Raw genomic sequence first — 11,667 nt, forward strand, 5'->3', positions numbered from 1 at the left:
GCAAATTTGGGGGCGGGGGAGAAAGGCTAGTGTAGGCAAGGCCTTGGGCCTCCTCCAGTGCTAGCCCAGACTTGGGCAGCTGTGCCTAAACCACAGTTGTTAGATGCAGTTAATTGCCCTTTGTAGAGGGGGGCTAATCGGGGAGGGCAGGGGCCAGCACTGCCAGACAGCCAAGCCTTGCAGAGGGTATCACGGGGACTACAAAGAACAGGGCGTTACCTGCCAGGCGACCCAGCCCTCCGTTACCCAGGCCAGCATCTTCTTCGATTTCTTCCAGCTCCTCCAAGTCCAGACCCAGCTGTTGAGAAAGCAGCAACTTCAGCGCCAGGGCATCACCCCCACAGAGCCCTGAGACATGCTTCCCTGCAGCCCTCCGAAGGGGAGAAAAACATACCCAGGCATCTCTCCCCCCCAGCCAGCTAATTCCTCTGACAAACAACCCTATCCCACTTCCAACCTCATTTTTATTAGGATCTGCAGGTTTCCTTAGCTACAGCAAACCACAAACGCTTCTTGGCTGGCAACCTCCAAAACTACAAAGACCTCTAATCCAGGAAGGGATGGCAATCAGCCAATCAATCACTGCTGGCTTATTTGCATAACGATTTGAGGATGCTCCTTCTTTCCAGGGTTAGTAACTGTACCCTGAGCCTCGAAAGATTCTGGGGCCCGGGGGTTTCTTAGCCCAGAATATGGTTAATGCCAAGGTCACAGGTTGACCTTGCAAGTTATTCCTGCTATGCTGGAATGTCCCTCAATGTTCTGGCTCAGAACTTCCCAGCTGAAAGCCAGCAACAAATATGGCTGCTTCAGCTTCTGACCTTCCAAAACTGTCCGCTGACCTACCCCCAGCATCAATCTCCCCTTCGCCCACCTTCTCCACAGCCACTCAAGAAGGCCAAGTCTCCACTCCCATCACTAAAACTAATGCCTAGGGCTGGCTGAAAACGTCAAAGACGACCTTTTCCCATCGGAAAATGGGGTTTTGTCAAAGTTGAAATTTTTGGTGGGAAAAGATCCATTTCGGCAGAATTTTCCATTGGGAAAAATGGAAGCAAAATGCTTCATTTCAGATCTGCATTAATCTCTGCATCTGCCAGAGTGCATCATGGGAGATGTAGTCTAATGGGGGAACAAGGCCCACAAGAGAGACTGGGAGCAAAAAGGACTCAAAACTACAACTCCCAGGAGGTAACAGAGCAGGCTCAGAGGGGTGCAGAGATTAATGTGGACCTGAAACAAAACATTCTGATGTTTCTGAATTGAGATTTTTCCAGAACTTTCTATTCCATCAGAAGTTTCAATATTTGAAATCAGGATGAAAACAAATGTTGAACTGTTGGAATTTCCCGCAGGACAGAAATCCTGGTTTTCTATCATCTCTTCTAATTCCACTTTAAATTCACTTTAAATCTGGGGATAGCTGGTTACCGAGAGCAGAGTGGGATCAGAGACGAGGCTGCCATGTTTGCTGTCCACATATGGAGGAGCAGTTCTGGGTGTGATTATTTTACCAAAATAATCCCTCGCGTGGAGGCAGTCATACTGGCACAAAGGTGCCTTACACTGGTATAGCTTATTCCCCTTCCCGGTACTGGAATAGCTGCACTGCTATAAAGCACTTTTATACTGGTATAACTGTGTCCACACTAGGGCTAGGTCTACACTACCCGCCTGAATCGGCGGGTAGAAATCGATCTCTTGGGGATCGATTTATCGCGTCCCGTTGGGACGGGATAAATCGATCCCCGAATCGACGCTCTTACTCCACCAGCGGAGGTGGGAGTAAGCGCTGTCGACGGGAAGCCACGGAGGTCGATTTTGCCGCGGTCCTCACAGCGGGGTAAGTCAGCTGCAATACGTCGAATTCAGCTACACTATTCACGTAGCTGAATTTGCGTATCTTAAATCGACTCCCCCCTGTAGTGTAGATGTAGCCTCACTGTCTCCTCCTTCAGCGGGACTAGCACAGGAATGGATTGCTCAACACCTCTCCAAGTCACGCTATCTCGGCTTGCTGGGCTTAATTTCCAGGAGGCTTTACTGAGCTGCAGTTGTGAGCAAAGGCCAGGTAGCAAAAGGAGACTGAGGGCCCATGTGACAAGGCCCTGATCCCGGAATGACCTCAGTGTGGGCAGAGTCCCAGTGGGGCTCGGGGAAAGTGCAGTGCCATGTGCACGTGCCATGAGCAGGATCGGGGCCTAAGCCCCCTATTACTAGCAGAGGAAGCTACTGCATGAAGAGGTTTCGAGTTTATTCCTCATGGACCCTCCTCCCATTGCAGTGTATTGTGTTACCGGCAGCCTGCGCATCGCACACTGCAGACAGATCCTGCAGCAACCGTTTTCCATCACAAAAGCTTTGTTACGATCAACAACCTCTGAAACAAAAATATCCCCAAGCCAAGCCCAGCCTCTTGAATCTTTAACGAGCTGGATGATAGCTTGAAATGTATGTGTGTATCAGACTTGCTTCAAGGACAGAGGGATACTGGGGCCTCTGCCAAAGTCACTAGCTTTCATGAGTCATGGTACTTTCAAGGGAGCAATAACATTAGACCAAACGTGGGTAGATTAGATGGAAACTTCAGGATGCTGTAAAATTAATGAGCTTTGCACAAGCCGTTTGGTTTGGTTACCGATGGCACAAGGGGGAGGAATTAGAGAGAGAGAGAGAGAGAGAGAACAGTGATGCGGATAAGACATGGGCCACATGTCTATGTTACATCCCCATTCCTGATTCTCCGTTTGTTCTGTCTGGTTAGGCTGTCAGCTCTGGAGGGCAGGGTCACGCCGCTGCCCTGGTCCGTGACATGAGGACCCTTGTGAGGCTACAAAACAATGATGAGTCACATGGGTTTGCATTTCCCTGCCTGCCCCTGGGTTTTGACAGACTCCTGCCCGGTTCCTCCTCCACACAGATTCTCTTCTGGAAGAGGCAACTCCAGGGAAGCTGGGGGGAGCCGGAGTGGAGCCAGGCGGGGATTCAGTCACAGGAATGACAGACTCAGACACATGGGGCTAGAAGAGCCCACCTCGTCCAGCCCCCTGTGCTGAGGCAGGATTCAGTAAACCGAGACCCTCCCTGACAGGGGTCTGTGTAAAGCAGTCAGTCTTCAAATGGAAAGTGGGTCTGTTACAGAAGCACTGCACAACTGTGGGAGAGGGGGAGAGGAGGGACTGCTCCGATGCTTCCAGTCCCAAGGGGGCCATGCTTTGCACAGGGCCGCACCACGCCCGGGTCACAGACACTTCGTAACAAGCTGTCACAATGCGTAGGCTCTACAGCCCGGATTCCCAGAGGGATTCAGGCGCCGAACGACACTGACATCAATGGGAGCTAACCGAGGGTCTGGGCCTGGTGCCCTGGAGCAGGCTGCAGCAGTGTCTGGGCTCTGCCGGCCGGCTCCAGCACCCACCAAACTCGGCAGAAAGCCTCCCAGTGGGGCGTCAAACCTTGGGCCTGAGTCTCCACTCACTCCCCCTGGTATAAAGTACAAGTAACTACACTGAGGCCAGGGAGTTACACTGGTGCAAATGAGAGGCCTCAGCTGCCTGATGAATGGCTGCACGCGCACAAGAGCCCCGCTGGGCAGGGGATGGTCTGGCTTTGGACCCAGATCATAACAGGTGCCCGGTCCCAGGCAAAAGCCCTGGAGCAGGACATTTAAACAGGAGCGATACATTTCCACTGGCCTAGTACGGATCGGCGTAAGGGACAGAAAGCTTTTGAAGGGGATTGTCACAGGGCATGCCGGCCCTTTAAGAGTCCTGGGACTTAGCCTCACCTGTGCCAGGTGTAGCTAGGGTTACCAATTCTGATTGGACGTATTCCTCGAGGTTTCAACACATGACAGCATCTTTAATTAAAAGTTAATCTTTAATTCCTGGAGACTCCAGGACAATCCTGGAGGCTTGGCAACCCTAGAAACTCCCCAGGTGAAGGGAGTGAGTCCAAGGTCATGTGATGGGAGCATGTGACTCAAAGCCAGGCCTGCTGGGGGACATACAGGCAGCCTGGATTCAGAGAGTGACTTTTGTGAGCCCCCAGGCAGCAGGCCTGGGAGAAAGCGACACCCTAAAGAGGCCGGGTTTTTAGGCCAGGGTGACAAAAAACATGAGTTCTTAAGAGAAGCTTTTATTACAGAAATCGCATCATGCAAAACGTGCCATAATAGGCCCTGATCTTCCGAGCTGCATTCGCGTGAATAACGTTTTGTTGTGGGTGACTGCACGGGTATTCATTGAAATGTTTCTGTTTCCAATTTTTTGGTTATTTTTTTCATCAGAATAACGACCTTTGACCAACTTCCCCTCCGCCCCCAAAAGTACCGACATTTTAATGAGAAGTTTTTCACTTTTCTGACAAGTTATAGAGCTGATTGAAAATTGAAAAGATTTGACCAACTTTTGAAAAATCAATTAAAAAAAAAAAGTCGTGAACATTTTCATTCACATTTCACTGGTTTTGACCAGCTCTACGTGGGACTATGCGAGTGTGGTTGTAGTTAAGCGCGTCTAAACATTTCACTGTCGTGTGCAAAGTGCTCAATGCCTTGCAAGATCAAGCCCCGAACCATTATCCAGCGGCATCACTGACCTGGACTGGTGTTTTGCCACTGTCTTCAGTCAGAGCTTCATCAGACCCTGTGGGTCCCAACTGATGCTAAGAGAAAACGGGGAAGGGAGCTGGCTGGAAAATGGGCTTTCTTCTGGGGAAATGTTGACAAAAATGAAAACACACATCGTTTTCTGTAGAAAATTCAACAAAAAGTGACTTTTCAGTGACAAACAAAGCTTTTCTTTTTTTTTTTTTAAAACCAAAACCTGAAATATTTCTACTAGGAAATGCTGCGGTGGTGCCTCATGAGAGTTGTAGGAAAAGCCTCTCATGTTCCCATTCTTCTCTCCAGGCTCAGCTCCCTGGTCAGACTACATTTCCAACCATGCACCGTGATCTCCCCTCCTGGTGATAGCAGGCAGTTGCATCATGGGAATCCTTAGCTATCATGCATTATGGGAAATGTGTCTGGGTCGGGAGCACAACCCATTTAGGAGAATGGGGACATGAGAAAACCAAACCACAACTCCCAGGAGGAAATACTTTCATTTACAGGAGTTTGGCTTTTTGATGGAAAAAAATCAAAATTTTCCATAGAAAGCAGACACGGCTTAAAAAAATTAGTTTTGTCAAAATCAATTTTCTTTCTAAACAAATTTTGGCAAAAAAGTTTTGCTCAACTCTAACCAGGACTTGCCAGAGAAATTTACCTGGTAAATGGCTTCATCACAGACATTCTGCATACCCAGGTTCACCATTGTATTCTGCAGGGTGCGGCCCATGTAGAATTCCAGAGACAGGTAATAAATACGCTGGTGGAATACATCAAAAGGACAGAAGGAAGAAAATTAATTTTACTTCTCAGGCTGAGACTTTCAACACAAAGGGGGCTGAATACGGAGGTGAAATGTACATATTCTATGAAGAAAAACTAATGCTAATGCACAATCAAGACTGCAAAAACGCAATCAGGTCCATTGACAGACATACCGCCTCTTACTCCAGGACGTGCTAACAGCAAGGACAATTAGCACTGGAACAAGTTACAAAGGGCTGTGGTGGAGTCTCCAACTCTGGCAAGTTTTAACTCCGGATGGGATGTTTTTCAAAAAGCTCTGCTCTAGGAATTGCTCTGGGGACGTTCTCTGGCCTGGGTGATACAGGAGGTCAGGCTAGATGGTCACAATAGTCCCTTCTGGCCTGGGAATCTATGAATCTTTGTTTCTGAATCTGTGCTCTCTCTCTCAATAGCTCTTCTGACTTTGAGCCAAGCACTGATCCTGCCTCAGAAGGACGTCTGAGCAATGTGCAGAGAGGGACACACTCCACCAGACCCCGGGAACGGGAACCGTCCCCCCGTTCTTGCCCCTCAGATCTAAAGAGCGGGGGTTGTATTTCACATGGAGGGACTGCGTCCTCCCCTATACCCAGCAGCAGCAGGGTCGGATCCTTTGCCAGAAAACACCCCCCCTTGTTAGCAGATGTTGATCCCGCTGGGGAATGTTAAGTGGGTTCTGCTGACTCTGACTCATTATCCTACTCAGATAGGAGAGAGGTGGGAGGGACACGACCTCATCTCACCCTAGGAGCTGCCAAGCCTGGGAAGAATATTTGCCATGAATTTTGGTGATCTTTGTTTTCATCTCCTTGTTAATAAAGCCAGTCCCTGGTAAGCCATCAAGTGTGGGGTGTTTTAAAGCAGGCTGGAAAAGCTATAAAAATATCGTTCATTGTATTAGTTATTGGTGTGAGAGCACCAGTGACTCCCACACTGCATACTTGCCCCATGCGAGCACCAAGCTCATGTTCCGGTGTGCCTTGCTTTGCCTTTCAAAGAACAGTTTCTGAAGAGCGTCCTACCAGCAATGTCCCCCATGTGTTCCTCCCCAAAAGGAGGCATGCAGCCATCAAGCAGTCCCTCCTAACGGAATACACTTCATTGTGAAGAAGGTTCACGTCAGGTCTCTGTGCTCAGATGCAATTCTCAGCTCGCCTCGATTCAGGACAGCACTAGAGCTGGGGAGGGAATTGTTTTCCCTTTTCCGCATTGGGACAAAACAAGACCCTTGGAAGTTTTTTTGTTTTTTGGGGTGTGTTTTGTTTTGTTTTTGAGAAAGAAAGCGAGCACGCCCCTGTGATGTGGGAGGCCCAGATTCAAGTCCGTGGTCTGAATCAGGCAAGCCCAGACCTGGACCTGGGTTCCAGTCCAAGTGTGCTAACCATTAGGCTATTGGCTATTCTAGGGTGGGTCTCTCTCTTTCTCTCCCCAGTTTTCACCAGGAATCCCATCCTAGGTCTGAGAAATCTTTCCCAAAAATTGGATTGAAACTGGTACATTCCTGCAAAAAGTCTCACTTTCATTGGATTGACATTATCTGACCAAAAAAAGTTCCATCCAAAAACTCCTGCCTGGCTCTAGTGAACACACGCTTAAGCCCCTTGAAATCAGTTAAGGTGAGGCCCCTCCCGCGATAGGGAGGCTTTCCTGAATTGTAGCCCTGCCGCCTGTTGCGTAACATGGACCACGTTTTGTTTGTCAGAGAGATTCTTGTGAGGAACTTGTCAGCCGAGTGTCCCTGTGCCTATCTCTGCCCAGAGCATGATTTTGCTACAGCAAAATGCTGCCATTTTCTGATAAGATTGTTTCCCCAATTAACTTAGAACACAAGTGATCTGGGAGGCCTAGCTGTATATTTATAAAACCGTTCTTCACAGTGAAGTGCTGCTTTTTCGCAGCTGAAATGCCACGCACAGGGCCTGTCACATTCAGTTAAGATTCCTAATTGTATTCATCAACACGGGCCTGATCCAAAGTCAATGGGAGTCTTCATCGGGCTTTTGATCAGGCCTATGCCAGGAGCTATCCCCCCTGTTGAGACGTGTAGAAATAAATCAGTGCCACGCCCATCACCCACTATGAGAGTCTGGGAATAAAAGGAAAGTGCAGTGCCTGGGTTACGCTCAATAAATATGGACTCAACTTTCCACAACCATTTTCATTAACACGCATCCCTCTGGGGTTTCTTGGGGAGGGCTGGAATTTTAAATGAATCACAAGCCAGGAGACTTGGCTTGCGGAGGCAGATTAGGGCTGAGAAAATGTCATGGCTGGAAATCAGGGAGTGTCAAAAATTATTGGCAGTGGTTTTGGTTATAGAGGGCCATGGGGTGAATTGCATCCTAAAAAGATCTACCCCACTGTTCCGTTTCAGCAATTCATTTCACACAGCGAATGGGTAACTTGAATTATTGATCCGGTTGGTACGTCAAACCACCCTTAATTTTGAGACTGTGGCATTATTGTAAATATCACTTGTCTTTCTACACCATCATTGCAACAATACAAGAGCCATGGGGATTTATGGGTTAAACAGCCATACTTGTCTGATCAGCACAGTGCAACAATATTAACTAATATTTGATAGGGACATAAACATGATAACAAAAAGTTATATGGGAAGATGTTCCCCTCAGCTCCCATGAGTCTGTCTGCAGCAAATGGCTTTATCCGAGCCCATTTTCTCACTGGATAAATATTTGACCAGCATCCGTTCTATGGATCATTTCTTCTTTGGAAAACACTAAGTTAAGGAAGTAGGATAAGCAATAACATTGGTTAGTCCCCTCCCACTCTGACTTCAATACGTTTCATTCCTTTAAAATAAGCAACTGGTACACAGCCATGGGTTGCTATTATATTCTTTCCAGCATGTATAACATGCCTAAGCAGGAGCACTTGTTTGGGAGACCATCCTAGTTTTAAAAGAGCCAGATTTTGCAGTGTGATGCATGCTAAATAAAGCCCATTTGTAGGATTCATATCAGGATGTGAGTGAATCAAACTATAAGAAGAAGTGGGCGACATAGAACCAAACCACTCCTTTTACAGCACTAGGAAACTGTCCTGCAAGAAAACCAGGATGTATGAATCAAGGTTCATATTCTCAGCGCGTGTACCGCAGCTGAGAATCTAGCCTATGTTAAACCGACACCGTTCAAGGCAAATTTGACCTAAATTTGAGATTCCGTAAAAGCTTACAACTTTAGACGTGTTTCCATTCATTTATGTTCATTACAATAGAAACAATTTTCTTTTAAACAGATACCTGTTTCTCTGCAGTTTTGGCACTCAAACATTACAGCACTCTGCTAGTATGAGAACCTGACCGTGAAATCAATTCGAAACTGTCTAGCAGCAGAAGTGAAACCGATTCGCCCATTTCCATTGGCCAAGATGAGGGGAATAAAAAGTGTCAAAAGGCACAGAGAAGAGTCTTTAATGTTCTCCATTTTAATAGTCTTCTGCAGGTTCCCATATCACTTCATGCCTTCATTTGACTAAGCTGAGAGGAAATATGACCATGCAATGTTTTAAATCTTTCTTCAGACACTTTTCCCTGTATGCCTCCTAGTGAGCCTCTGTCCAGCCTAGTTTTTGAGTGTGCCAAGTGATGCGGTCAATCGCCTGCAAAACACTCTCTCCTTCCTTGTAGCTCCCTGGATTAAGAGGAAGGATGGTGCATATTTGCTCTTCTGAATGAGGGATAGAAATCATGGAATGCGCCCTTCATCTAAATCTCTATTGGGCGTATATTATGCATGAAACAAACACAGGGTACTGCAACGGTACCTGGTCCAATGCCCCCTGCAGTCTATAACCATGTCTGTATGAGAGACTTTTGTGGGCAGAGCAAAAGCAGTGGCTAAAGTATGATTTTTTGGGAGGAGAGGAGGGTGTCACATTTCTATACCAGCAAAATCTCTAACGTAGCCACAGCAATAGCCGCATAACGGTGCTCTTGCCAACACGTCTTATTTCGCTTGCCGAACTGGTATAGACCACAACAGCAAAGGAACTTTTCTGACAGCATAAACTGTGATTACAGTAGGAGGCTTTGCTGGTATAGTTATTCTGGCAAACTTTTCTAAGGCCTACCTGGCCTATGGAAGCCTTTCAGAAGCACTGGCCTTTAATCCAGGCTGATTATTTGAGCGGACAAGTGTTACATTTCCTGATCTTTGTAATACAGCTGTTCTGCTGTAACATGCAAGTGAGTGGTTCATTTCACAGCTGCATTCTTGTACCGCTTTCTCTCTTTCCTGTTCCCCAAAAGAACTAAACAAGCATCGTTTCCCCCTACAAGGATGAAGGAGACAACCCGCTGAACTGGGTGAAATTCTCTGGTCTCCTGTTATAAGGATCAGACTAGATTTATGAATCTAGGTCAGCCCCACAACTTGGCACATTTAAAGCTACACTGGACAAAGCTCTAGAAGCCACACACGGAACAACCCTGCTCTGACAAGGGGATGAACTAGATCAGCATTTCTCAAACTGGGGTCCCCGAGGGTATTCCGGTGGGTCCGCGGGCCCCACTGATCAACTCCTCCCCATCCCTCTATCTCCTGGAGGCTACTGAAGCCAAACCGGGAGATTTTAGGCACTAAAAGTCTGGCGGCACAGCAGAGCTAAGGCAGGCTCCCACCTGCCCTGACTCTGCGCCACTCCTGGAAGTGGCCGGCACATCCTTGCAGCCAACCCCCTGCCCCAGCCCAGAGCCTGCACCCGAATTCCCTCCCAGACCCTGCATCCCCTCCCACACCCAAACTCCCTCACAAAACGTGACCCCGCACTCCCCCCGCACCCAAACTCCCTCCCAGACCCAGACCCCACACCCCCTCCCATATCCAGACTACCGCCCAGATCCCGCAGCCCACACCCCTCCCTCACCCAAACTCCCTCCCTGACCCTGCACCTCACACACCCCCACACCCAAATTCCCTCCCAGAGCCAGATCCTGCACCCCAACCCCCCGCCCCAGCCTGGTGAAAGCGAGTGAGGGTGGGGGACAGCGAGTGATGGAGGGAGGAGGGATGGAGTGAGTGGGGGGTGGGAAGAGGTGAGGAAGGGGTGGGGCCCTGGGGGAAGGAGTGGAGTGGGGATGAGGCCTGGGGCTGAGCAGGGGAGCTTGGGGGTCCCCAAAATTTTTAAAATCAAAATGGGGGTCCTCAGGTTGCTAAAGTTTGAGAACCGCTGGCCTAGATGACCTGACAGCTCTTTTGATATACAATTCTACAACGACGCAGGCCTTAGATGTACTTGTTCTGCATCCTTCGCAATTGCTGTCATCTCCCTTTCCAAACAGATTACTGTGTTATTGCAGTAACCAGCCCCAAACCGGGCAGCAAAATGCAGCACTGTGGCCACCATCTGTCATTCTTAAATCAGGGATTCCTGACCCTCTAGGAAGTTGCAGTGCTGGGTTTGCCCTCCCTGGGCTTCAGAAACCTCTGCCAGGAGAATAAAATATGCAAATCTGAATTGCTGCTCACACAAAAGACAAGCTGGACTGAGTGCGGCGTGCCAAGGTCTCTGAAGGCAGGACAGGGCACCCCGTATCCGGGCACTGGGTCTCGGAGAAGTGACCGTCTCCCCACGGACTGGGGACAGCGCTGCAGGGCTGGACACCTGCCTGTCCAGCCCCTCACCGTGGCGGGTCACTCCCGGCCCAGCCGGGCTGCTGGGAGCAGAGCTGCGGGGCACCCCGCTTATGGGGGCTCAGGCGGGAGGAGCAGATGTCCTGATTTGATAGGGACAGTTCGGATAGTCGGGGCCTGCCTCCCCCGTCCCCCCGGGCACCCCCGCCGGACACCCCCTGCAAAGCCCGTGTCCCCCCGCAATGCGCCCCCAGCTCTGCGCGCCCGGCCCGGCCCTACCTTGGGGTCCCGCTCGTAGTAGCACTGCTGGGTGCGGATCCAGCGCCCCACCAGGTGGTCCCGCACCGCGTGCGCCAGCGCGAAGAAGTAGTCGCGGGGGGTGGCCACGTTGCGGTCCTTGACCAGCGTGAAGTGCAGGTGCCGGTTGAAGCTTTTCCGCACCTCGGCCACGTCGCCCAGCCCCGCAATGCCCCGCACGCTGATCTGCTTCCGCTTCTCGCTGTCGCTGCGGGCCGCCGCCATGGCCGGGATGCGGGGCTCGATCGGGCCGGGCGTTGCGGGGTCGGGGCTCGCTGGAGGCTGCGGCTCGCTCGGGCCGGGCGTTGCGGGGCTGGAGGCTGCGGGCCGGGCGTTGGGGGTTGCGGGCTCGGGGCTCGCTGGGGGCCGGGC

General features: G+C 49.9%; 1 protein-coding gene across 3 annotated transcripts in view; it reads right to left on the bottom strand.

The window, feature by feature from the left end:
• PYGB (glycogen phosphorylase B) overlaps positions 1–11,559 on the bottom strand; it is a 36,090-nt gene extending 24,531 nt beyond the window's left edge. The window contains exons 1-4 of one of the 3 annotated variants that reach the window (XM_034763927.1): positions 11,278–11,559; positions 5,271–5,372; positions 4,600–4,665; positions 220–298 (exon numbers count right to left, since the gene is read on the bottom strand). In XM_034763927.1, the coding sequence (XP_034619818.1) occupies positions 220–298; positions 4,600–4,665; positions 5,271–5,372; positions 11,278–11,520 (490 nt within the window). In that variant the 5' untranslated portion in view covers positions 11,521–11,559. Of the gene's footprint in view, positions 1–219; positions 299–4,599; positions 4,666–5,270; positions 5,373–5,550; positions 5,723–11,277 lie in introns of those variants that run through there. The other 2 variants (XM_034763929.1, XM_034763928.1) reach the window with 2 other exon arrangements.
• Positions 11,560–11,667: the final 108 nt, after the last annotated feature.

This window comes from Trachemys scripta, chromosome 3, assembly GCF_013100865.1.
Source record: "Trachemys scripta elegans isolate TJP31775 chromosome 3, CAS_Tse_1.0, whole genome shotgun sequence".
Lineage (NCBI taxonomy): Eukaryota > Metazoa > Chordata > Testudines > Emydidae > Trachemys > Trachemys scripta.